The 26,306-nt window shown below is 45.5% G+C and overlaps 9 protein-coding genes and 1 non-coding gene across 10 annotated transcripts; 4 read left to right on the forward strand and 6 right to left on the reverse strand.

Annotated features, from left to right (window-relative positions):
• Positions 1-176: 176 nt before the first annotated feature.
• GGS25DRAFT_524377 (uncharacterized protein) lies at positions 177-1,103 on the forward strand (the record flags this gene model as incomplete). Its single annotated transcript, XM_049264599.1, has 3 exons — positions 177-284; positions 417-591; positions 658-1,103. The coding sequence occupies 3 exons, from the start codon at positions 177-179 to the stop codon at positions 1,101-1,103; spliced, it is 729 nt and encodes a 242-aa protein (XP_049113669.1).
• A 508-nt stretch (positions 1,104-1,611) lies between these two features.
• Positions 1,612-2,271, reverse strand: GGS25DRAFT_524378 (ribosomal protein S16, mitochondrial; the record flags this gene model as incomplete). The annotated part of the gene is made up of 4 exons (XM_049264600.1): positions 1,612-1,678; positions 1,774-1,874; positions 1,939-2,119; positions 2,195-2,271. The coding sequence occupies 4 exons, from the start codon at positions 2,269-2,271 to the stop codon at positions 1,612-1,614; spliced, it is 426 nt and encodes a 141-aa protein (XP_049113670.1).
• A 1,512-nt stretch (positions 2,272-3,783) lies between these two features.
• On the forward strand, positions 3,784-5,354 carry GGS25DRAFT_402505 (YjeF N-terminal domain-like protein). Its single transcript, XM_049258434.1, has 7 exons — positions 3,784-4,018; positions 4,091-4,199; positions 4,265-4,330; positions 4,393-4,487; positions 4,779-4,875; positions 4,926-5,154; positions 5,211-5,354. The coding sequence occupies exons 1-7, from the start codon at positions 4,007-4,009 to the stop codon at positions 5,311-5,313; spliced, it is 711 nt and encodes a 236-aa protein (XP_049113671.1). The 5' UTR covers positions 3,784-4,006; the 3' UTR covers positions 5,314-5,354.
• Positions 5,355-9,660: 4,306 nt separating this feature from the next.
• Positions 9,661-10,138, forward strand: GGS25DRAFT_402635 (uncharacterized protein). Its single transcript, XM_049258436.1, has one exon. It carries the CDS (start codon positions 9,834-9,836, stop codon positions 10,077-10,079), a length of 246 nt encoding a protein of 81 aa, XP_049113672.1. The 5' UTR covers positions 9,661-9,833; the 3' UTR covers positions 10,080-10,138.
• Positions 10,139-11,601: 1,463 nt separating this feature from the next.
• Positions 11,602-13,700, reverse strand: GGS25DRAFT_524380 (uncharacterized protein; the record flags this gene model as incomplete). Its single annotated transcript, XM_049264601.1, has 3 exons — positions 11,602-12,986; positions 13,044-13,630; positions 13,687-13,700. The coding sequence occupies 3 exons, from the start codon at positions 13,698-13,700 to the stop codon at positions 11,602-11,604; spliced, it is 1,986 nt and encodes a 661-aa protein (XP_049113673.1).
• Positions 13,701-15,009: 1,309 nt separating this feature from the next.
• Positions 15,010-15,104, reverse strand: GGS25DRAFT_t100. Its single transcript has one exon. It is a non-coding gene; the product is annotated as a tRNA-Glu (tRNA).
• Positions 15,105-15,616: 512 nt separating this feature from the next.
• On the reverse strand, positions 15,617-17,035 carry GGS25DRAFT_402677 (uncharacterized protein). The gene is made up of 2 exons (XM_049258437.1): positions 15,826-17,035; positions 15,617-15,771 (listed from the first exon to the last, which is right to left on the reverse strand). Exon 1 carries the CDS (start codon positions 16,873-16,875, stop codon positions 16,096-16,098), a length of 780 nt encoding a protein of 259 aa, XP_049113674.1. The 5' UTR covers positions 16,876-17,035; the 3' UTR covers positions 15,617-15,771; positions 15,826-16,095.
• A 364-nt stretch (positions 17,036-17,399) lies between these two features.
• GGS25DRAFT_533753 (uncharacterized protein) lies at positions 17,400-18,545 on the reverse strand (the record flags this gene model as incomplete). The annotated part of the gene is made up of 2 exons (XM_049265706.1): positions 17,400-17,808; positions 17,869-18,545. 2 exons carry the CDS (start codon positions 18,543-18,545, stop codon positions 17,400-17,402), a joined length of 1,086 nt encoding a protein of 361 aa, XP_049113675.1.
• A 792-nt stretch (positions 18,546-19,337) lies between these two features.
• Positions 19,338-21,974, forward strand: GGS25DRAFT_533763 (uncharacterized protein; the record flags this gene model as incomplete). Its single annotated transcript, XM_049265707.1, has 3 exons — positions 19,338-20,937; positions 21,012-21,391; positions 21,484-21,974. The coding sequence occupies 3 exons, from the start codon at positions 19,338-19,340 to the stop codon at positions 21,925-21,927; spliced, it is 2,424 nt and encodes an 807-aa protein (XP_049113676.1). The 3' UTR covers positions 21,928-21,974.
• A 1,549-nt stretch (positions 21,975-23,523) lies between these two features.
• On the reverse strand, positions 23,524-25,343 carry GGS25DRAFT_502413 (putative RHO3 protein). Its single transcript, XM_049262012.1, has 3 exons — positions 24,775-25,343; positions 24,547-24,647; positions 23,524-24,409 (listed from the first exon to the last, which is right to left on the reverse strand). The coding sequence occupies exons 1-3, from the start codon at positions 24,831-24,833 to the stop codon at positions 23,934-23,936; spliced, it is 636 nt and encodes a 211-aa protein (XP_049113677.1). The 5' UTR covers positions 24,834-25,343; the 3' UTR covers positions 23,524-23,933.
• Between the last annotated feature and the right edge of the window lie 963 nt (positions 25,344-26,306).

Raw genomic sequence — 26,306 nt, forward strand, 5'->3', positions numbered from 1 at the left:
CACCATTTGATCAAGATCAATTGGTTCAATTGGATAACTACATGTACCATGATCGTCTCACGAACCCCTCCAAACCTTTTACACACCCTACCCGTTAAACCTCCAAACGGATTTCCGCGCTCGATTCTAAAGATCTTGAAGATCCTCAAAGACATTTGATAAGCTCAATTACAGCAATGGATCAGATATCTCTCAATCACGAGGCCTCAGCCGGCGATACTCATAAACAGATAGTTTCGACGCTGCCACCGGAGGTCGTGCAATGCCTTGAGAATGCTCGCTTCGTAAGCCCACGACCGATAAACATGTGCCAATTTTATATTCCGTCTACTATGTCTCTAGGCGATATATCAATCGTGTATCTTGCCAATGAATTTATCAGTCGCTGACCAAACGTCGGAATATACATCTATTAGCTTCACCTCGCCACCTGCATCGATAACCAGCCGCACGTCTCGTTAATGAACTATACCTATATCCCTTCCTCGCAGTATTCCTCGGCCCCGGTCATCGTCATGACCACGAACCCTTCGTCGAAGAAGACCAATAACTTGGTCCTTAATCCCAATGTCTCGTTATTGGTTCACGACTGTGAGAGCAGCCATTCATAAGCATCTAACCACCTACCCACCCAGTGGCGCTAACCAAACACCCCAGGGGTTTCGCATAGACCGCCGACCCAAGGCCGGCGCATGTCAGGCGGCTCGCCGGGCCCGGAACATAGGTCGAGTCTGGCATCACTACTATTGAACTTGAACACGAGCGCCATATCTAGCATCAGCGCGACCATCAACGGGACGGCCGAGCTTGTGGCGCGCGGGTCCGACGAGGAGACGTTCTACCGGAGCCAGCATCTCGAGAACAACACGTTCGACCCCGAAGGAGGCCACGCCGCGTTTGCTGGGAATGGCGGGCAGGGTCAGACGCAAGCCGCGAACGGTGGACAGGAGGATGGTGGTCGCGAGTGCTTTGTTGCGGGCGAGGAGGTTAGGGTCATTCTGGTGCATGTTAAGGATATACGGACGAGCGATTGGAAGGGTAGTGTTAAGGATTGGGTCCTAGTGCCTGCAGGTGGTGCGGCGGAGACGGTCAATGGCGTATAATGAGTTTGTTGGCCGTTTACAGGGGTAGCTCACCATTTGCTCCGTGCTGGCGCATGTGGGACACCTAGGTGTTTACGCAGATTTGACGGTTTATTAAGCATCCTTAATGGAGACCGAATTTGACAATATTCGACAAGAAAGACGTGCTTAATGAGACTGCAATCCCCGCATATAATAGGCTAATACGCATAATTAAGGCATGAGGTAACTTCTGGGTACGGCGTTGAAGATGGTACCGCATTGATAATATGACCCAAAGGATTCAACTGCGCATATCGAAGGGGCTTTTTTGATCTCTGGCATGGGCCGGTTTCGCTACACTTAACATGTAGCACACATACGATCATGTGTTTGTTTCATATTTCATTAGTTTACCATGTACATATGACTCGTTTGCCTTGAGGACTTAGTATCCGAGTTCGTAGCTATATGATCTTCGATTATATAATCGAAGTAGGTTTGTCGGCGCTTTCCAACGTACCTACGCTGCTTCTCATCGAGCCGTCCGTTAGGGGATCTCAGCAACCTCTCGGGCCATGTTCCCGTAAAGCGCAGAGTTTGCGCATATGTTCCTTCTATGGTACAATCGTGCGTTAGAAATCCCAAAAGCGCCGTTCAAATGCTTTTATATTTTTTATATGCAAATCATACCGCGGCGAACTAGGTCGACTCCTGCGGCTTGTATCCCAGGATTTCATCTTTGACTTCGGCTGGCATGGGAGGTGGCGTCCGCGCCTCGGTGTTTCGGTATTTTGGTTCCATGATGCCCAGCTAAAGATATCGTCAGCATTGCGAGATTCAGCGTCGAATAACCCTCCCCGGTATGATATCATACCATGGATAACAGTCTCCAGACGGTATCTGTTGGTTGCGCACCAACACCAATCCAGTACTTGGCTCTTAATATGTCCAATTTGATATCCTTGTGCAGCTTCCCCGAGTCGTCATACGGATCTGGCTTCGGTGTGGGGTCGTAGGTGCCAATAACTTCGATAGGCCTACTGTTTCTCGCCGTTCTAAGAGGGGGGATTGGTGGTTAGTAGGCTGTCTGTCGGCTTGGTATTGAAGTTCTTGAAGTAGGTGAAACCAACCTCGCCTGGGTGACGACAACGTTATAGAAGGGAAAGTTTTTGCGCCCGAAACGCGCCAGACGAATTTTGACTACCATGGTGTCTCCGAAGTTGGTGTTGGTATCTGGAAGTGGACACCTGGGGAGTTGGAAGTATCGTGTGGAAATAATTATCAAAAATCGCGATTGCTCAAAGTCGCAACCTTGAACTCAATAATTTTGGCGGGACATGGAATGGAAACTGTTTTCTCCGCTCGGGCCAATTACATACTAGCCCTGGAGGGTTACTACTAGGTACCTAGGTAGACTGCTAACAAACGGAACCTAAAGACTGGTACGGTGGCCTAATAAGACAGCTGTGCTAAAATGAAAATAATGATTAAGCTAGTCTGAATTTAGTATGCAGTCCCACTTTTTAAGAAAGAAAGGCATGTATATCGGTACTTTAGCTAATTATATTAAATAATTAAATAAAATTTTCTTAATAATATAAACTTATATAATTACGTGATATAATTATGTGGCGTAGTTATATAAGCTTTTATAATATTTTATATAAATAATTTTTTAAAATATATAGTTATAATTATATAATTTAGTTTATTTGAAAGCGTATTTAATTTTAAATTAATTAATATAGGTTATAATATGGTGTAATATTTAAATATATCGTATAATATATATTAATAGTTTTAAGGGGTATTATGTGACATTTTTTAGCGTAAAACTTTATATTAACTTTTAAAGTTGTATTAAAAACCTTTAAAGCTTTTAAAGTTAAACTTTATTTAATGTTTATTTTATTTAAATAACTTTTTAAAATATTTAATTATATATATATAATTAATATTAATTAAAATTTTATTTAATTACGAATTAAATAATATAAGTTATATATTAATGTGATATTTAATTTAAAGGTTATTTAAGTAAATGTATTATGTGTTATTACGTGATATTTTTTAATGTAACCTTTAGGCGGCTTTAAGAGTTTAAGGGCTTTTAGCGTGGTTTTAAGGGTTTTTATGTAATATGGCTTTAAGGGTGGTCACGTGCCGTTTAACTTGCCATTTATTTAGTTAATTAATTTTATAATTACGTATTACTTTAATTTAAGACTTATATTAATTAATTTATAATTAAATATATTTTTAATTAATTTTAATTATATATATATAATTATATATTTTAAAAAGTTATTTAATATAAAAGATTAAACTTTAAATTAATATAAAATATGGTAAATATAATTAAGGGATATATGGTTAAGGTTTTTTTACGTTTATTAAAAATAAAAGTCACGTTTAAATTATAAATGTATCGTATATATAAGTTATTAAATATATAATAAAAAGGGATATAATTAATATTTAATTTATTATATAAAGTAATATAATAATTTATATACTTTTCATATAAGTAACATATGTATATAAGGATATTTATTTATTTATAGACTTTTTTAAGTACGATTTATTTTTTTTATGTATTCGTAGCATTGTTTTTAATTTTTAAATTTGGAATAGTTAATCTTAATTTTTGATTTTAGCACAGATATCTTATTGGGCTACCATAGACTGGTCTAGTTAAGAAGTGGTATAGCGCTGTCTCAAACCTTGAACCAATCAAGATCCATGGAGCTCTTCGAGACCAATTACATACATGTACGGTTACAAGCTTCCCTGGTGATGTCAGTCCACCAACCAAACCACCAAAAACCCAAATCCAAATTCTCAATTTCTATTTCTTTTATTTCCACATCTACGGCTGTGAATTTTGTATTCATCACCTCTCTTCTATTATCCAACTTTTTGTAACTTGATCATCCTAAATCATGGCGCTCAGAGTAAGTGTAATTATCTACCCACAGTTGTACACAACTTGTTTCATCACATCAGATAGACTTACACCATCATAGACCTTGTCAGCGAAGGCAGCTGCAGCTCTAGACACGGAGCTTATGAGTACTGGTGCTTTCTCTATTGACCAACTCATGGAACTAGCTGGCCTATCTGTCTCTCAAGTTGGTTGGTGTTTGATTTCAACTACTTGATCACTTGTTAGTGCTTATCTAACCATTATTACCGAATAGTCTACCGTGTCCATCCCCCAACCCAGGGCAACCGAGTACTCGTAGCTTGCGGCCCTGGCAATAACGGTAAGCACTCAGCTTGTCTATCTATGGTCATACAAAGTTCTTATACTCATAAATCATAAAAGGTGGTGATGGCCTTGTTGCAGCTCGTCATCTTCGTCATTATGGGTATCGGCCAGCCATATACTATCCAAAAAGGAGCAGGAACGAGCTCTACCAGGTACGCTTGCTATAACATGAAATCCAGATTCGAAATTATGCCCTCACACACTACCCATCATTTACCCCCTTAGTCTATCGATGTTGGATATGGCTCAACACAATGATCGTTAGTCAATGGTGCTAGTTGCCCTAACCCCCCCTGTCCCCTTACCCTACTTCCTTGGAAATTTAACATGTGTCTATCCCCCTACCTACAAGGCGTATAGTAGTACAATGCCCTTGTATAATGCATCATCTTCCATGATCCAATCTAGTCCAAACCTCGGGAAACTAATCGTTACTTTCGTAGCGACTAGCTAAACAGCTAGAAGACCTTGAAGTACCGTTCGTAGAGGATTTTCCAGCGGCTATCAAATCAACAGATCACATCGTAGATGCAGTGTTCGGTACGTATTGTCGTTGTCATTAGAAGGCTTCGGGCTCATCCATAATAAAGGTTTTAGTTTCTCAGGCGAGGTTCGCGAACCTTTCCCTGCCGTGATCCGAGCTTTGGAAGACACTAAACTTCCCGTGACCTCGGTTGATGCTCCATCTTCTTGGAATATCGAGAGTGGGCCGCCCGAGTCCGGCTTAGGCAGCAAATTCAACCCTGATTTCTTGATCAGTCTGACAGCTCCCAAGCCGTTAGTCAAGTACTTCCGCGGTCGTCATTTCATAGGGGGCCGGTAGGTGTTTTGTTGTGCAAGCTGAAATGTTGCCGTGAAAGCTGACATACCGGTAGTTTTGTATCTCCAGCCATTGCTAAGAAGTATGATTTCGAAGTTCCGGAGTACCAAGGAATTGACCAAATCGTCGAGATCGGTGTCGGGGGAGAGAAACTCTGATTGCTGCTGATTCCGGCCGGGGAGAGTCATTCCGGGTCGGTAAAAATCGATCCGTTGAAGAAGAACTTCTCTCCCCCTGAATCAACTGACACAGCACCCGCCGGTGCGGCTGTAAGGACAAACAGGACTGGGACATCTTCCTTCTATCATGTCTTCGTTTTCGTCCCTTATTCCCCTAGGACACTGTAGCAATGGAGGATGATAGTCTTTGCAGAATTCGACATAGATGAGATATTGCTTCCCGCACACTGGGCACTCGGCGGTGTGCTCAATACACATTAAAGTTACAGGCTGGGTCTTTGCTCTGAAATGTCAAGAACACCGGAATCTGGAGGGTCCCTGAAAGGACAAAAGTCTCGACGACAACTGTTGATTTGGCATACCAATCGTATAAAGGTGGCTGGGTTAAATGTTGGTGTGGCTTCACGTATGAAATAAGGACCCAAACGTCGTCAGAAGAGTAATGTTGCACAGCTTGCCCGAGTCGCCACCGAACCAAAAAGCACGTTTGACCGCTGATGTGCTAGGTATTGTTGAAACCCCCTGTGGCAATTACAGGGCATGAGAATACGTAACGTATAGCCCCCCAGGAATTGTTACATGAAGAGGAATTGTTGTTTCTGTTTGCCCTACTAGGTACTAGGTACTGGGTACTGGGTAGCTAGCAGCACATGACTGCCTACCTACCTCACCTCTTGTTTTTCCGTACTGTCTAGTTACTACAGCAGGACATCCAAATGGGGACATGGACAGCTTGCTGCTCTGGTAGTGAGCCGGAGTAAAAGCTCCCTGACGCTTATGATAGGTTAATACGGGCCCGCGGCGCTTACCTGGGTTAGTGGTCCCAACGAACAGTTCTTATTTTTCGGTCTTGGACTGCAGTCAAGTGGTTCCCGTCGATGCTAGGTCAATTCAACCGATCGTCCAATATGCATGCTCGACTTTGAATCGGAGGGAGCTCCTACTTACAATAACTCGAGGGGAGGGAAAGAGCTTCGACCTTTTACCTTGCTAGCTTTGTTAATACCAAATAACCTGGTTTGGTACCTGGCGGAAAGGGGGGGGCGAATTTAAGAAGTCTCAAAACCCTGGATACTAGTTGCCCACTGTCACTAATAATATATCTATGATCAACAGTAGGAATGCTTAGCATCACCAGCCTTATTTCGTCGCTTGTCGAGGGGGGGGGGGGGGGGGGGGGGCTTTTAGCGCGCCACAAACTCCCCGAGAGTGCAATACCAAGGTACTTAGCTGCCAACCTAGGCACCTATGCAAGGCGAAGCAGGCCAGCAGAGAGGGTGCGGATCTGTGGTTAGGTACTTAGGTACGTTTAGGTATAGTATATGTAGTGAGACATTCATTCTATTTGATTGCGAGTATTGATAGGATGTTGCCTATGGTGCGGACGAGTACCGCCACATTACTGATAATGAAGATAGTAACCTCTTGGATGCGCCATGATGTGGGAAATAACGAAGGAAAAGAAGGCGAGTTGGTAAAAAGGTGATGAAAAAGGTCGTCGAATCCCCCACTTCGCATTTATGTTCCTTCGCCTCCTTCGGGATGTTCCCACAAGCTCCCCACGATCTGCGTTAGAAACATGCAGACAAAGCTAGGTTCTTCTATGCATATGTACTATGCGTAATATTCATTACCGACAACTGAATATTCCTATTATGATTTTTTTGCCCATCAACTTGGCCTGAAACATGACATTCGTTCTTCGTGCCCGATCATGGAGCCGAATACAACGGCAAAGCTTACTAAGGTCTCTCGTCCGGCGCATCCAGACCACCGGATGGCATGGAGTAACAAGTAACCTAACGAGTAACCTAAATCAGAAAGCGAAAAGCGTACTGGAAGTGACCGGCAAACGCCAAGCAAAGAGATTCACCCACACGAGCAATACAAAAAAAAAAAGATTGTCGCGAACGTGTTCATTATAGGACCGCAAAATATCTTGCCGGGTAGCCTATCTATCCCCTAAGGACTAAGGGATAAAATATCTTCTCTCTCTCCCCATCTCTCTCTCTCTCTTCTCTCGCGTCATTCGCTCATTGCCAAAGGATTCCTGGTATCAAATTCTATAACAGAACATGTGATGTATGCAATTTGTGGGCAGTGGACAATCTTCGCATAGCCGCTCACATACAAATCGAGATCCGTATGGTTTATAATCCGACGTTGAATGCAGTTTTTTTTTCCCCTTCCCTTTCACCATGCATGTATGGAGCAATTGGTTTTTTTGATAGATACCTAGATTAGATATGTCAGGGTAGGGTACTAACATGCTATCCTATCCTAGGTATATATCAACCAAAATGTTCCGTCATTCTGACCCGTCACCACGCAGCCAAGTCCACATTTTTTTCGGTGGACTCGGCTAGCGGGTTTTTAGTGTAGTTGGAAATTGTGCCCAGAGTTGTTGTTGTTGTTCGGACTCGGAGAAGAAGCGCTTAATCTCCAAAGGATGACGGGCCGGTTGGTTTTCTTTCTTTTTTTTGAGTAGAAGAAGAAGAAGAAGAAGAAAAGAAGAAAAAAAAAGACCGGTGGTAAAACTAAAGGTGTTAGACTGTGGAGGATCTCGCATATCATCTTTTTCGTGCCTTGGCTTTTTTCGGGTGCGGACGACACACTTGTGCTTGACGACATATGTACCTAACTAACCTACATACTTGCCTACCTAGGTATTGTCTAATGCCTATTCGTATAATAGCTATCTACACACTAGGTATACGACTGGCGAGTCGACTGGGCGGATCAACAATGCGATCTACTACTAAGCCCTAGAGGTTACATGCTAAGGCTAGGTACAAATACAAATACATCACCTACCTACAACGAATGGATGCAAAAAAAAAAAGTTTGGGATTATCTATGTAGGTAGTTACCTAGATAGGTAGGGCACTTTCTAGGTATCACACAGGGTGTGCAATGTGCATGGTGTCACTAAAGAAAAAAGATGCGAACTATGACGTTCAAATCCGTCAATTGATTGATTGATTGATTGCTGATTGATAGGTAGGTCTCGCTACACTAGTTAACGGGAACCTTGGAAAAATACCTTGAGGGCCATCTATGATCTAGCTAGCTGCCATGATGGATATTGGTGTTGGGGAATTTAATCTGCCTAACCTTAGGTAATTACCTAGCTTAGGTAACTAGAACCGTGTACAATACAATACTATTACAACTAAAAGGGGGGGAGGTTTCTTTTTTCCTTCCAAGCTTTTCAGGAACCTTCGCCACTGTTCTCGCATCCACTGTGGCCACTATAAACGCTCCCCCGTAGTGTAATATGTAGTGCACCTGGTACTAGTTAATATGCAGTAGCTCAGCCACGCTGTGGCTAACTAGTTTAGATGCACACCGAGTTCTGATTGGCTGGACTAGCTGAAATTTGGGGTCTTAATTCCGACTTCACTTTGCAACTTTTCCTTCATTTCTTCTTCTTCTCCTTGTTCTCCTTGTGGTCCTCCCTCCCCTTGCCAATTTCTTTTTTTTTTTGGTACTCATCGTATGTAAGTGTGTCTTTTTCTTTTCCTTTTTTTTTGCCACTCTACGATGGAATAGCAAGCAAGCATTGAAGGATTGAAGGCTTCGCTCGGTGAGGCGCGAGCGAGCGAGCGAGCGAAGGTGCTAGATGTTGGTGGAGGCTTGTGGAAGGTGAATGGATGGATGGATGGATGTGTGGTGTGGTGTGGTGTGGTGTAGTTCAGTATATACAACGTGTGCGCGACCGACCTCTATCACATACACTACTAGGTAGGTAATATGTATGGGAGTAAGTAATATCCACAAGTGTGTGTATAAACATACGCTCCAATAAGTCTCAGACGTGGGTGTAGCGCACGTAGCATGGGTTGGATCGCGTTTATTTCGCCGCCACAATACCTACCTATCCCCCGGACTCCGGAGCATCATCTATCCACATACTATGTATGATGTTGCTATAGTTGCTGTTACTGTTAGCCACCTCCCCCCTTCCGATGATAGCCATAGCCACAGCAACAACGACAACGACAACGATGAGAATGTGAACAAGTGTCATCACGATAGAGTGCCACGAACAATCTGCCACTATTCAGAGCTGTTGCTGCTGCTGTACGACCTACTTATCCACCTACCTATACGTGTACTATTTGCCTCTAGATGGGGGACGAGAGTACAGTAGATACGAAGGGAGGCAACCTCGTAGATACCTACACAGGTAGGTACCTAGGCATATGTGTGGCGGTGGTGGGTAGTGCCAAGGGAGGGCAGTGAGAAGGACAACTATGCCGTTTGCAATACATATCCAGGTTCCCCATACTGCTAGTGGCAGATTGGCGAATTCGCCTTGTGAAATCGTGTCGTCGTGGGGGTTGTTGGTGGCATTGTGGGGGATTTGTTGTCGTGGAGGTTTGGAATATCTAGGTATTTATCTACAGTACGCGTCAGGTCGTGGGGTTTGCCTCATTGCTCAGGTACATACCTATCAAAGCACCTATCTGCCTAACCTAAATACTAGCTAGACATGTATGTGCCACTGTGTCGGTATAGTATTTGGATTGTCAGTGGGATGTCATGGGCTTTACTGTAGTATGTTCTACGATGATCAATGCTTGTCAAACTTGGGGGTGGTGGCGGCAATAAGAGTAGCGTCACGGTCGTTACCTACCTACCTAGTGTCAAGGGTCTATCCGTGGGCTAGCAACGGCAGAGAAGGGTATATGTGTATATCCATCTCCATAATCACCGGGGAGATGTCAGAGATTCCCGCGTAAGACCGATATTGTTCTACGTCTTCTAGAATTCGCCTCCTGACAGTCTGGGTAGGTAGTGCTTTACTAAGCACACTACGATTTATAAGCACTGGGAATATAGAAAACAATTCAATGCATTTTGACTGGGTACCTATCTAGCCGCGTTCCACCGTAGTTATAGAGCTAAGCAGCGGTGGCATGTGTTTACCTACCTACCAAATACCTCTTAAGTACCTGGGTAGGTATGGTATCCTCCATAATAGCCACCCAACTAATCGACGTAGACGGCAAGGTCAAATAAACAGATAAACAGAGAGCAAGCAACGTAGCACTCGTAATAATGCCAGTCCATCCATCTATGATGAATAGACGACATTGCCTCGAACGCCTCCTGCTCCTTCATTATCAATGAAACAAGTTGCGCCTGTAGTATTAGGCGTCCTAGAAAACTTTCCATGCCAGGTCTCTCGAGATACTGTAGAAGAAGGAATGAGAAAATCCTCCCTCTTTAATTCACTGTATCTCAGAGACCAGCTACCTAGCCACTTCGTCGTCACCTTTCCACCTTCCATTGTGGCCTTTTTGCCCCTAATAGTGAAAACATCCCCTTCCTTCTTTCCCTCCTCTTTCTTCATGAGTTTGTTGACTGTTTGTTTCCGTATGATTGTGTGTGTTGGTACCTGTCCCAACATAGGTTAGGCAGAGGCGGACAGATAGATACATGCGTAACTATTCCACAGCAAACTCGTTTCCATGTAGGCAAGTAGAGACTTTTCTCTTCTTGCTCGACTTTTCATCACTCCAGTATCGTTGTCTTTCGTTGGCCGTTTTGCTGTTCTTTCACTCGTTCGTTTCGTTCGTGGCCAAAGGCGGAAATATCATCAAGAGGTAGGTAAGTCAAGTATGAAGTTAGGAAAGCGATAACTTTCCTCAGATGTCGTGTCGTGTGTTCGTGTTGTAAAGGGATAATAAAGAAAAGGAAAAGGAAATAGAGAAAATAGTAGACGTTGTCACGGTTTCACCACCACTCGCAAGTCGTGTGTTTTTCGTCCAGTATACCCAGGTGACCAGGGCGTTGGCAGCATGCTTCCATACCTAACATGGCCATTGTTGTCGTTGCTAGACAACTAACTGATGCGATGTTCGACTATAGTCGTCGAAGAAAACCGAAATAGGGGGGGGAGGGTATTCCAAAGGCCCCTATAAATAGGCCTCCAGATCCAGCTCCCCAAAACTTCCGAATATCGTCGTCCCATCATATGGATCTTCCAGTAGACCCATGGGCACCACCACCGTTGAATGGCTTTATATTTAGCCCACTCTCAGCCAAACCTTCCTTCCCCCTCCCCTCCAGCATGATGTATGCTATCCTTAGCTGACTCTCCCACCAACTCATCCATTCATCACCCAAATCTCCATATCAAGACTGCTTCCCTCTCCCAACCACAGCATTGACTATGGCACCACCACCACCACCACCACCACCACCCTACCCCCTGTGATGAATTTCGCATCATCAACGGGGCGGTCCAGTCGTCGCCGTCTACTGGTCTTTGTGCTCGCAGCCCACAACCTTGGCCCACGATAGCGATTTCTTCTGCCCTGTCGGTGCCGCTGCCGCTGCCGAAGACGCAGGACCAGACGAGGGTCCCGCTGCACCGTCACCGACGGAACCACCACCAGCTTCTTCGTCTCCCACAACACCGGCCTCAGCGCCGGGTCCCGTGCCAGATCCGCTCTGCTTCTCTGTCGCACCACCGAGCGTGGCGATGGCCGCAGCGAGGAACTTATCCCCGCTATCATCGTCAGTGGTGTAATCGGCCCAGCGGCGGTCCGTCTTCTTCTCCTCCTCGTTGTTGTTGTTGTTTTTGTTGCGGTCCAAGGCGCCGCCGTCCGTCTGCGTGCCCCGGATCGTCATGCCTTTGCTCGCTGTCGAGCTGCTGCCGCCGCCGTTGTCTGCGCGTCGCGTCGCGTCGTCCGGCTGTGCGGCGATGGCCTTCTCCTCTTCGCCGCTCGGCTTCGGTGTCGATGTGGGCGTGGGTGCGGGAACGGCGCGCGAGGAATCGTTGGCTGCTGCTGGTGCTGGGGGGGCATCTGGCATGGCGCTGTGCGCGCTGCTTGGCTGGTGCTGGTTCTGTGCTGGAGCGGGAGCAGTGGTAGCGGTAGCTGCTGCTGCTGCGCCGTCGGCGTCGACAAGCTCGTGCGAGAACCAGCAATCGGCTCCGCGCCGGCATGTGCCGTTCCGGAAGTACCGGCACGGCTCTGCGATGTGCGCTCTGCGTCCGGGGGAGGCGGGGATTCCCGGTTTGTTTTCGTGGCCGGCGCGGGCTGATTTGGGCTTGCGCGTGGGGGGTTGGCGGGCATTGGCCCGAGGAGCATGGCTCCGGTGCTTTCGCGAGGCTTTCCGCGGTTGCCGAGATCGCTCTGGCGGAGCTGGGGCGGCTGGGGCTTGGGCTGGGGTCTCTGGAGCGGCCTGCTTCAGGGCAGCTGCGTAAGACGGCTTAGGGGCGTCTTTCTCGTTAGACGGCTCTGCGTCGGCGGAAGATTTGGGTTCGTCCTCGGTTGGGATAGGCGCAGGTTCCCCCTTCTCTGCCTGCTTCAATTTCAATGCGGCTTCTGCTGCCTCGACAGCTAGCTTCTTTTGCTCTGCCGTGGGAACGGCTGAGGTTAAGGGCTGGAAGGCCACTCGTGCCGCGACCTGGCTCCATGATGACTTTGGTGGCTCCAGAGGCTGCTGCTCCTGAGCTTCGGTACTTCCAGAAGTCTCTTCGTTGCGTTCATCTGCGTTGAATTCGGCCTGCTCGGCTGGCTTAGCTTGGGCCTTGACCTTACTTGTTGCCCAGACTCGCCGCAGGTCCTCCATCCGAGGGACCGCAGGTGGGTAGTGCTTTGCCGGCTGTGGAAATTTCTTCTTGCCATCGGAATCGCCTGTGGAGTTAGCTTTAGATCCTTTGTGTTTGCTGTGCTTGGCTTTCTCTGGCTTACCATGATCAGCGACTGGTGCCGCGCTAGACGCCGCTGGCGAGGAGACTGGTGTCGCGACGCTTGAGACAGTAGACTGGCCCTTCTCGGAGAGTTTTCCATCCTTCTTATACAACTTTGACCCCTCAACTGCGCTGCTTGATCCGCCCTCTTCTGGCTGAGAACTCTCTGTCTGCTCAACAACCTTGGATGCTTGTTCCACTGGCGAAACGCCAGCAGAGGCATCAACCTGTGTATCAGTTTGCTGGAGAGTTGGTGCAATCAACTTTGGCACATACGCAGGTTGTCCTCCTTCGGAAGGGGGATGCTCTCCCAACTGGAACCAATCAGACACCTGATTGTTCCCTAGCATAAACCGGTCGTAGAGCTTCAAACTAACACTACTGACCTGTTTCTTGAGTAATTCCTCGGAAGACACGTCATCGATGTTTGACTTCTCAATCTGGTAAAGTCCTGAGCTGGCCACCGGTGTCACGAGATGGCCATCATCTAAGCCAGCACACACCTCTATCAAACGATGAATAACCTTTCTTGCAACGTCGTCCTCAAAGGCAGGTTTAACTCCGTAGGTTTCCTGCAGGCCCTTCTCTCTGCACATTGCACACAATTGGAGAGAGACCTGGCGTTCAAAGGTTTTTGTGCTTACACAAGCACCGCCATCGTGTTTGCTTGGGCACTCAAACTGCAGGGTAATGGTGGCTTCACAACATCGTTGGCAGAGCCAACGATCAAGGTGGCACATGGTGAAATATCGTGATTACTGCCGGAGCAGCTTCGTCAAGTGGAAAATAAACGGTTGGGTGTGAAATGAATTGAATCGAGGTGTGGTTTTGATGGAAAGAGGGAAGATGAAGAAGGGAAATGATGATTTTGGTGATAATAGAAGTGAGAAAGGTGTAAATTTGTGCAGGAAATGAGGTGTCGTCAATTGAAATGGTGGCAGAATCAAGAATTTGTTTCTGAACAACTTGTCACAATTCCAAACTGTACTCTGTGTCCTGTGGTGCTATGTGTAGAAAGGAAGAAAAGAATTGTTAAGATGAACACCACTGGGAGATCAAATGAGATAGAACAGTGTGGGAAATAAAGAGAGTGTTATTGTAATAACCTTGGGGGGTAGGAACTGGAGAATCAGGTTTGGTCCAAATATGGGGTGGTGATTCTTGGTTGGCTGCTACAGAGGCTTGACATGATGGACGAGGGAGTCGATATTTATGCTGAATCGATGTTGTTAGCTGACGAGGTCGAATCACCACACCTTCTCGGCATCTACTCTGATATATATTCGACCCTATATCTTGAACTTGGAAGATATCACGTTTTCTTGGTTTATGGGTGAAGCTGGGGGAAAGGGGGAAAAGGGGGGATCTATCAGTTCTATATACTTGGATAAATATATACTACTATGGCCACAGAGCTTTATATATCTAGAACATCATTACAACTTGGCTGCTGTTCACTTGACCTACTTGCCCATGGCTATGCCAGAGAGTGAAGATGTCCACCGGGCATCTGTATTGGTTAGGTATAGTAGAGTATGGCTGGATACAAAAGCTTCATGAATGAGTTCTGTTGTAGATTGGCTGGAAGAGAATCAGGAATAGGGGTAAAGATGATTTGGACTATACGATGGCTTTGTGTTAGTAAGCCTGCTTGGAGAGTCCAGTTGCTTGAAACAGAGTCACTCTTTCTTCATTCTGTTCTCTCCACAACCCAAGGAGTTTCTACTTTGTTCTTGTACAGAAGTCCACAGTCTTAGAAGAGCATCCTTCATAATCAGCAATGGCCTTTTAGTGCTACAATCTACTAGCCTTCATTGCCAAGATTTGACAACCACCCTTTGTCCTACACAATAACATTAAAACACACACAAAGGCATCGAAATACAGCAATAAAGGGACGTAAGATATCTAAAATATAAGAAAATTAGTAGTCTAAAAAAAGATGAAAAGACGAAAAAATAATTGTCCTCCGAATCGGGGAATCGAACCCCGGGCTTGACGGTACCTGTCTGGGTGTTTAATCCATGAGAGCGTCAAATGTTGGCCACTACACCAATTCGGATTTGTCACTAAATCTGTGAAGAAGACTCTGTAGACTTGTTGATGAAAGATTTTAATGATTAGTTTGGCATATATGCCCTACTATGTAACCCTAGTTCCGTTAGCGGTACGTTGGCTTATGGATCTTCGGAGTGGAGGCAGACATACTTTTTTTTTCTCTATCTCAGTCTGTAGGCGACTGATAAGATCCCGCTTACTTAGCACTATTTTTACTATACTACGTAGAACGGGTTGAACTATTTTATATAGATTCAGCTCAATGATGTGTGGTAACTTCTTCACTGGTAAGTGTTTGTACTTGACTGATCATTACTGCAAAGCTAGGCAGATACTGATGAACATGATAGATGTGTATATACCCAGGTATCTATCTAAAAGAAGCTGGCCATCTGTGCTGGGCCAGACGAGGTCTATAGCATGTATCCGGAAGCACTAGACCTTGAATGGGCTAGTGCCCCGGGAGTTATCCGGGGAGCTATCCGGGACTGGCTTTCACGTTCGTCTTTCATCTTACCTACATAACTACCTACAAATACCTACTTATTAAAACGTTTCCGCATCTTTGTCCTTTCACACTTGTAACTAGTATAGTGACGCCTAGGTTAATAATGAGACTTTGAAAAGATTTAGATCACTTAAGCTCAGGGTCTTAACTACCCCTAAATGAGGTACACATGCCGGCAATATATTTACCGCAGTATCTAGGCTGACTTCCAAATTATCAAAGGAGAGGAAGATTACAAGTCTAAAAGGTTCACATTAAAGTAAGCAAAGGACATCACAATTGCAGTGGAAAAAAAACCCCGAATATCCCACAAACAGGTACCTCAGTAAAATTATGTAGCCAGGTACCTAGGTAAGTACCTAGGTAAGTAAACTCAACAATGAGCAGATCCAAAATTCCATTTTTATCAAACTACTAAACACCTCAGGCAGCTATGCAGGAAAGCAGGCAGGCAGGCAGGTAGGTAGGTAGAGAGAGTAAAAAAACGTTACTTACCAGCAGCAGCGGCCTCCCACCTGGTCAGCCCCTCCTCAAGCTGCGCCAGCGCAATATTGACGTCGACCCTCAAGACGCGCAGCGTCTCTGCGCCCTGGAAGATGATATACAGCTGCTCGCAGGTCTCGACGGCGGCCGCGCGCTGGCGCATGAGCGAGATCATCCTATTTATCGTCGTCAACAGCTCCGCGGTCTCGGGCTCGATGGGTGCGTATACGCCGTTGAGCTTGAGGGACGCGGTGGCGACGGCGCGGAGGGCCTGCCTCGTGACGTCGCTGCCCCAGCGGCCGCGCGCCGTCATGGCGAAGCTGGAGATCTGGCGGCGGTCCAGCAGCCGGTACGCCGTCTCGCCCCACGCGTCCAGCATCTCCTCGTAGCGCTCCTTGAAGCCCATCGCGGCGGCCTTGCGCTTCTGCGCGAACGCGTCGAACGCGAACGTCATCACGTGCTGGTTGATGCTCGCGGTGTCCATCGCCCGTATCGTCGTCGTCGTCGCGCTGAGAGATGCCGTCGACGAGGACCGCGAGAGCGGCGACCGCATGATGGAGGAGGAGGAGGTCCGAGCGAGCGGCGATTTCGGGGTCGGCGACTTGATCAGCGACGTCCTCACGATGTCCCGCGGTTTCTGTAGGTTTTTTAGCAGCGCGATGATGCCCGACGGGGTCTTGATTTGGCAATCGGGGCATCGGTTGGTACTGTCCCGGGGGACGTAGGCGAGGTTGACGCCGATGCGTGATTTGGGCAGATCATGACCGCAAGTGAAGTTGGCCATGGTTGGATGATGGTGGAAATAAGAAACAAACTTAGCTAGCCAGCGCTGCTTCGAATTTGGTTTCAAATATGCGTTGCGCGCCCTAGGGTACCGCTTTATATGTGTGGAAAACAACGACTGGACGAACCTCTCTAATCCCTGACAAGGCGTATGTCTTGGCCCATTGTCTTTGATCTTCTTTGTTCACCATTGATACTGAATGATGACACTTGTGTAAGATTTTCTCATAACTTTGTCTAGATGCCTACCTAGGTACGTAATCAAAGGAGAGGGAGTAGCTTGACTATTTGTAATTCCTAATAATAACTTACCTAGCTGAAAGCAATGAAATAGGAGGGCTAGATTAACATGCGTTGTGAACAGGTGCTGAGGTTAGGGAGTAGTCGAATATAATAGGAAAACCTGTAGGTTATATATTTCAACTTAGAGGAGTCTTAGGTACCAGGTATGTATTAGCAGGTGGGTGGGTAGGCTCGATACGGAGGTAGTGATGCTTTCAAATTGTGGAGGAAATTCTTTCATTCTTAGTTCTGCTGCTGCAATGCTAGCCACGATGCAACTAATTGAAGTACGCCTACCACGACCCCAAGAAAACCAAAGAGCGCGGTTAAAAAGAGTCCAATTATAGCAGCCGTCAACGCATTTCTCTCCGAGGTATGTCTTTCAAACCAGGCCATCATGGAGTTCCTTGGAGGCGGCCGTCTTGTGAGTTCCTGAAGTTTCTCCAATCGTCTTCCCCAGTATCTGAAGGTGAAGTCAGACGGAACTGGTCGGACGAAATCGACCCAGAGCAGTTCCTTGTCCAGCTTTTGTGTTCGAATACATTTCTTCAAAAGAGATATAGATCGTTTATTTCCAGAACTGGCAATTGGGAATAGTATCGAATGTATGGAGAGAATTGTCTCGAACAAGAGTTGTGGCGGCAATGTTCTTCTGTGAGGTAACATACCCAGTCAGTAAGGGCATAAGTGAAGTATAGAGTGGATGGCGTACAGTTTTAAACTATTAGCAAATCCATCTTCCAAACTCGCATCCCTGGAACGTCGGAGATTTGAACGTAGATATTCGACGTGGTGGAATACCGTAAGGGTTTGTTCCCTTGGGTTGTACGCTAGGTGCTCTAGGAGGTTATCTGTGCCCCTGATGCTGATTCCGTATCTTTTGGATAGCTTCCATGCCTTGAGTGATGTTTTGCCACCCAATGTCACATCAGTGTCATCCTTCTCATACGGGAATGACTTCTCAAGAAAGTGCAGGAAGCTTTGGCTTCCATCCCACTTCGCTCGTTGGCCATTCTCGTGGTATCCCTCCGGGTAATAGTCCCTTTCGTTGCAATCGATCATAAAGGCAACATTGACTATGGATCTTGAGATGTGCTCTCTTTCTGCTGCTGTGCTAGTACGATTGGGAAACCACTCGGCTACTATTTCATCTCGGGATGATGTGTTCTTTTCGCAAAGCAATCGCGCGTAACTGAGGACGTCGGAATGCCCCTGAAGCACTGGGGTGACAATATCGACAACTGTATCTTTTGTAAAACTTGGGCATATGATTGACTCATAATAGTTGAAATATGTTGTGAATAATGATATTGGCTTTAAAGGGTCCAAGGAAATGCCCAAGAGTTGCTCCGCTATCTCGTACTTTTCATTTTCGCTCGGTAGATTCATGTTATGGAAATGACCGACACACTTCGTACCTGAGTACCTGAATATTCCTTTATACCTACCTTCCTCGGTAATGAAGAGGGATGAACCTGCCCGGTTTAAATAGGTAACCTAACCTTAGGTTAGTACGTTGTACAATTAGGTACCTAGTAGGTATCTATGGACCTCTCAGAGCCTCGCGATGAAATAGAATCCTAGTCGAATGACGAAAGCACGCAGATATAGGCATTTATATGAAACAGCCGGCATGAAAAGGAAAGTATAGGTACTTGACGAACTACCTACCTACCTAATGTCAATTTATCCTGTGTTGTTTCGGGGGGCTATGGTAAGGATTTCATATGCCTTGTGAGATTTTGGCGTACCCCTACCGGCCTATGCATGTATGTACAGCCACTGGCAGTTGTACTACCTGCGTATTACAACCCTTCCCAGCTTTAAAGGGGGGGGGGTGAATGATAGATCTTTCATTTTCACTTTTCTTCTAATATTATTTTTCTAATATTGGTGTCAGCTGTCGAATAATTCAACGCAAGTAACAAATATCCCTTTCTCACTTTTCAAGTTTCTCCATTTAGATTCATGCTTTTTAGTAGTCAGAAGAAAGACTGAAGCTGATAATATACCTAGCTCCCAGTGGAATCAAGGCAATAGGCCCAGCAACTTACCATGCAGAGCAGAGAGAGTTCGAGTTCTCACCAACCTATACAAGTGATCCCATTCAATGTGCATCATGGCATTCATAATATGATAAGGCTTACAGACCAAATGGTCCGTAGACCTTATAATGAGAAGATGGAAGTCACATCCCAGGCAATGGTACCACAAGGAGACATAGTCAAGCATATGCGGCCGTCCCAATCTAACAGCAACAACGCATTAGACAACAGTCGAGTTGGCAAGGGTACCATTCCTCAAGTCGTTAAAGGAAAATGCCTTCTTGAGACGAATTGTGGCGTTGATTTAGCTGATGAAGCACCACGCACCCCAGAGGACCCAGGCGAAGAAAGTAATATATCTGCAACAAACGTTGATAACCATTCAAGTCCCACGGCCGCCAAACTAGTAGATGAGGATTCGGTGCCCTCCCAAACCCACAAAACTAGCAAACCTACCCCGAACACTCTGTCTAATGAAGAGGAGGGGACTCTAAGCAACGAGCAAGATCCCTATCACGACCCGTTACCAATTCCACACGTTTCACCGCCGATAAACGTATATCGCCACGGTACCTCTGTAATACCAAGCGAGCATCACGACAGATACCCCCAAGTTGTTAGGCTCTTCCGCGAAAACACTCTACAGGATCGACGGTTAATGGGTGGTGCAAAGCATATAAACTATGGTCTCAAATTGTGTGGCTCGTCAACAGAAACAGCACGTCCATCTATCTTGGTATTCTGTCGCCCTCAAGAATTCAAACCCCTCAGGAGGCTCCTGAGCCAAGATCATCTTACGGCGCAATACCTATTAAAGGAGAATCGAAGGAATTTCCTGGACGTATTGAGGAACCAAGACAACGAAAAAAAGCAACACAGACCGCTATTCAGAATCTACTTCTGGCGTACTTCAAGGCCAATGACTCTCCTAGGGGAACTATCCTATGGAGCTCACGTCTGTTTCGGGAATCAAAGTGCAACAGCTTCATCCAATCCTCCTGACATATATGACCGTTCACTAACGCTATGTGCCACACGGATATATACATTTTCGGGCTTCAGTCAAGTTTCGACTTTAGGCTGTGTCCTCAAGATGGGTCAAGATTACTATGGGTTGACTGCAGGACATGGTATACGATCTCACACCAACCACCACCTACATAATCAGGAGCCAAGCTACAAGGCAAGATGGGAGTCAAACGAAATCATTAACAGCCTTTCTAAAGAAGAGGCGTCTACTGCTTCGGCTTTTGACGATGACATATTATACGAAAGCCTAGCGGATGAAGAAGATTCTGATGATTATGATAACATTAATAGCGAAATTGAAACTTGTGACCGCGAGTCCATAGGGTTTTGCCAATATGAACTGCGGTATGCCGACGCGAAAGACGACAGGAAATCAGAACGAGCCATGAAAAGGGGAGCTCCAATAAAGCCCCCGGCTGACCCTTCCCGCCGTATGAATATTGATCTTGACTGGGGACTTATCAAGTTAACCAAACCAGAACAACTACGGCCAAATTTATTTTTCAACCCCTCGAGCAATCCGCCGGAGCTGACAGCAATGTCACCAGTACCCGCGGCACTTCCCAAAACCGAGACTGAAATTCTTATAATCCTGCCTTCTAGGATCGTTAAACGTGGTAAAATCCAACCGTCGATGGCCTTCTTAGGAGGTATCAACAGCTGCAAACCTTCCGAGGTAGGGTGTTTAGTACTAGACAACAATCAACGTAGGTCACTCGGTATTTCTTTTAAACACATACCTAACCTAGGTACTTAGGTATATATGCTTACGTTCCTTCAGGGCTATTTCGTGGTGACTCTGGATCTGTGGTCATCGATGCCAAAACATTTGCTATCTACGGACATGTAGTTGGCTCTAACCCGCTAGGGGAAATATATATCAGCTCCATAACGGCTACCATAGAGCAGATTGGGTATATCGCCGGCACAAATATTTCGCTTCCTCAAGACCCAAATTTATTAATGGCTAATTTAGCCATTAATTCGTTCAACACGAACGACTACAACAAAGCGGACCTGCAGTTAGAGTACCTATATCGGTTGATATTGTCAGCTGGCTCGTCCAGTTCGTCATCGAGGTCTTTACCGCAGATCTCTGCCGATACCTTGGGCCGTATTGACCTCGCAATAAACAACCCAGTTTTTGATGAAGAACAGAAGGTACGAGAATACAATACAAGAGCACCACTACCAACCTTAGAATTACATCAAAATGATATTACTTATACCTAACTAACATAATAATTCATAAGGCGAGGTCCATGGAACTACTGAGGCACATCATCTATAACCAACAAGTATCGCAGACAAGAGAGCACGATGATACGAAGCCTATAGCCTGCATCATTAACGGCGTGGAGGTCTCGAGACAGCGCTGCCGAGAGAAATTCAGAAGCAGCGCGGGGTCTACTAGGCCGAGGTCATCAATTGCCCGGGCCAAATTCCGCCACAATACCATCACTAGTAACACAGAATCAATTACGGGGAGCCCATTAGTCGGAAGTGCCGTGGTGGACCAGGACGAGGACGAAGACGACTTGAACATCATCATCTCCCGCCTCGGGGGCACCAATCCAAGATCTCGGGTTGGATCTCGCTCTTCATCGGGGACCTCAACGCCGCTTACTCGTATTGCCACAGATCTACGGGATCAACTCATTGATATGCCAGCATTTCGCACGAGAAGGGTGTCATGATGCTGTCAAGGGTCTACCAAGGAGTACATTGGGGGGTCTCATAGAACAAAGACAGCATACATCCATGGTGTATATGTAGGTAGCTTCCATACATAGCCTCCACAGCCGTGGAGATATGGTAGAGATCCCCGCACAACAACGATGTCGTTCTGCATCTTCTAGGTTTTGCCTCGTGACAGATGCAGATGCAGATATTATACCAATCTTGCATTTTAAAAAGGGATGGGATGTAGAGACATCACAGTGTTGGAGCAATAATCATGTCCCGAATAGACAATAGGTAGGTACCTACCCATAGCTTGAGTTTTCTGTTTTATACATTACACTCAGGGGGAAAGTACTCTATATATCGATACACTACCTAACTAGGTGTCAATTGCTATAAGCCGTACTGTGAAAGACTCGAACCTTACGTAATCTAACCACGATACCTTCGCGCACGTACCTAGGTACCTAATTAACGCGTTATACGAAGTACGAAGTACATGCACGCCGCTACCCAGAAACTCGTGTCAGAGACGCGACGACTCAAGGGGAGGTTAGTTACATGTAGAGCATCAGTTAATATACGGAGTACCTACCTAAGATGCAAATATGTGGTGTTTTCGGGGGTTTTCTTTTTCTTTTTTGTTAAGTACATCTTTTTAGGTATACTGAGGAGGTAGGTATAGGTATAGGTATAGGTATATATTACAGCTATCTGCCTGCCTGCCTGCCTTACTGTCTTGTCTGTCTTGGACCCCTTTAATGTTTCTTCCTTTCGATCTCCAGCTACCCAGGTACCTAAGAAGTAGATATCTAACTTAGGTATGTAGGTAGCCCGTGTTAACCACAGGTCGTCCATCAGTTGGTTGGTTGGCTGGTTGGCTGGTTACTCAGTCAGTCTATAGGTATAACTAACTAACTAACAGCAACCTTAACGACAACAATGACAATGACAACGACAGCAAAAGGAAAAGGAAAAGGAAAAAAAAAACAGGGAGCTCGAGAGATGAAGATAGAGACGACACACGAAAAAGGGGCGGGGTCTAGGTACATACTGAGAGGTATGTACTATGTAGTTAGGTTAGGTTAGGTAGGTAAGGTAAGGCTGGTTTACTCTGTGACTGAAAATCACATGCACACGTACACATACACATAAACATACGCACATACACCGAAACGAACAAGCACTCATACATAGTTACAAGGAAAAATAAATAAATAAATAAATAAACCTCCTCCTTACCTTACCTTACCCCTTCCTTCCTCTAGGTACTGTATGCAGGAGGTACCTATTTACATACCTATGTACCTATCACATACGTACATACATACATACCTAACCTAGGTACATATGTAGGTTAGGCAAGTTACTAACACGTGCACTCCCGCCCCTTTATTACATAAACTAACAGCGATTAACTACTTTCTTCTCCCTCTTCTTCGTCATGCGTACCTATCTACTACCTACTACCTACCTAGTACCTACATATACTAGGCTCGGGTTCGACGATCGAATTACATACATACTAAAAATCACCTCGAATCAAATTGAAAAAAAAAGAACTCCAGTGATGAGAATTGATTCCATTCCATTCCAAATTATCGGGTTGCTTTGCTTTGCTTTGCTTTGCTTTGGGGTTGTTGCGCAGAAGGCGGGAAGAATAGTAAAAAAGATAATAAAACGTTTTTAAAAAAAACAAAAGAAGTGAATAGTTAGGTAGGTAGTAATAAGCTATGTACAAGCAAATAAAAGGAGTTGCTCTCTCTCTCTCCCTCTCTCTCTTCTGAGATGGTAGAACGTAGGCTTCCTAAAAAGTTTCATGGCAGGCACGGGATTTTATTCGTGCTGCTTCAGTATAGCGGGGAGATGCTTAACACAACATAATAACTGATGTGTGAGGGTGCACTCCTGAAAATGGTAAAGGGGGAATTGTATCATAATCCCAAACTCCTGCGCTTTGTCCACGGGCCGGTAGAAGGAAATTCGTCTCGAATTTGGCGTAGAAGGGTACATCCAGCGATTACATAACGACGCATTTGGAGTCTCCCTCGCCGCTGGGCTTGACGCTGAGGGCCACTCGGGCAGCCTCCGTAAAAGCCTCGTTGACGCCCCTATTCCTCATGGCTGAACATTCTAAGTATCGCATGGCCTTAATTCGTCGTGCGACATCGAGGCCTTGGTTGTAGTCGATCATTGGCTTCTTTTCTCGTTGGGCACCATCCGTTCCACTCGCGCCTGCTTCATCATCCTCATCGGTGTTTTCCCGTAGATCGCACTTCAAGGCCACCAAGACCAACTTGACGTTGGGGCAATTCTCTTGGATTTCACCAACCCATTTACTTTCCACGTTTTCTAGAGAGTCCTTGCTGTCCACGCTGAAACAGAGCACCACTACGTCTGTGTTGTCGTATGATAAACTTCGTAAACGATCGAATTCTTCTTGACCGGCAGTATCCCATAATGACAGTTCGATGTGCACGTTATCAACGAAGATATCTGGGAATAAGTTAGTAAATATTCCGTGGGAATAAGGCCTCAGTGTAAGCCAGATATGCATGGCATTTGTAGTATTGCAAGGGGGAACGAATGCTCCTTCAATCCCAAGCAATCTAATAGCCAATCAATAGACGTACCGTGAACGTAATTTTCGAAGACCGTCGGCTCATAAACTGTCGGGAAGTATCCTCGCGTGAAGACGTTCAATAAAGATGTCTTTCCACAAGCACCATCACCCCTAAATGATAAGAAAAAGGCTAGTGTTAGTAGATTGAATTCTAGAAGCCTAGACGTGGATCGACGCGCGACAAAGCCCAACCGTGCACGTCATAGCAGCAGCAGGAGCAGCAGCAGCAGCAACTCACAATAGTACCAGCTTGCGCTGAACATTCTTAGAACCTCCTAATCCACAGAGCGACACCATTTTGAATTTTTGTCGCAAGAGTCGTGGGAGCGCGTAAACGTTAAAATAGGATGGGGGGTTTCTCGTAGTAAATAGTAGTAGGGAAGGGAGGCGGAGACGGAGTGGAAGTTAGGCGATTCAATTGATGGATAGTTAGGGCGATGCGACTGTCAGGTTACAGTGCAGGTAATGTAATAATTAGTTTGGTTTCGGATCGGCTTGGATGGTTTAGATGGTTAAGATGGTCGGCGCAATCCGATGCAATATACCGGTTTTTGTTGATTATTGTTAAGATGAAGAGGATGATTAGGGTGATTATAGTTGGTCAAAGGGGGGGGAGGGTTTAAAATGCCCAAGAGTGACCAGGTGAATTAAAAGAATATCAAGGTAAACGATCAGAAATGGAATGTGGAAATGGAAAAGGTGAGGAGGTTAAGATTGTTAAGATTGTTGTTTAAGGTTGACAGTTTAAGCCAATCTAGGTTAACACAGGTACATACATTGGAAGTCCAGTTACAACTTACTACAGTTAGAAGAGATGTGCTGATGTGCTAGGTAAAGTTAAGCAGGTATTATCTGGACTACCTGCCCCCGATGGGTTAGCAGGGAACCATAAGCCTCATGAACGTCGCAAAGGGGTCTAGTGCCAGTTCATAGTTGTGGCGCTAGATAGGACCAGCCGAGACTCACGGACCACTCTGCAGATATTACCGTGGTACAAACTTCCATTATTTATGTACATAAGCTGTACACATCTCATAAGTTGATCAATCATCTCAGACATCAACTGTATGGCAGTGTATGCAGTGTATTACTTGACTGACGCTACCTATATTTAGCTTTTGTAGCTACCTAACTACCTAACTACCTAACTAAACTAACCAGACGCTTGTTGTTCTCGAACTCCCATGTATCAATCCCATGTATCATGATGTATGAACTTCGCCTGCCAGCCTGTTAGCCATCAATGATGTTGTCCCATGTGAGGCAAAGAAAAAGGTTCGAAAAAGGGACGTATCACAAGAATGTCTTTCCTTAATAACATTAACCCCGCAGCCACCTACCTATGTAGTATGTACACCTCAGCTGGCATATGTACGAGAATCCAACGGCGCCACACTTTTTACATAATATTGTGTATCGTGGGTGCTCCGTATTACATTACATTCATACAACATTTATAGGGGCCTCACAAACTTGACATTCTCCACCAGCACACCTGTCATGTCATTTACTTAAAATAGATAGTTATGTAGAATGGCGTTATCCTATGAAAACTGTTCAGCCTTGGAATTTGTATGTATTTGTTTCTAATAGTTATCGTATTATTATATAAGAAATTAATCAATTATCGCTATAGTGACTATGATATACAATGAAACTCCTTGATATTTACTATGTAATGAATGTACCTCTCCCGCGGGGAGGGCGATAAAAAAACGGGAAGGGCTGCTGAAATCCCCTTTGTCATGAGGATCTTCATAAAGTCAACCC

Source organism: Hypoxylon fragiforme (genome assembly GCF_022984875.1).
Source record: "Hypoxylon fragiforme strain CBS 206.31 chromosome Unknown GGS25scaffold_8, whole genome shotgun sequence".
NCBI lineage: Eukaryota > Fungi > Ascomycota > Sordariomycetes > Xylariales > Hypoxylaceae > Hypoxylon > Hypoxylon fragiforme.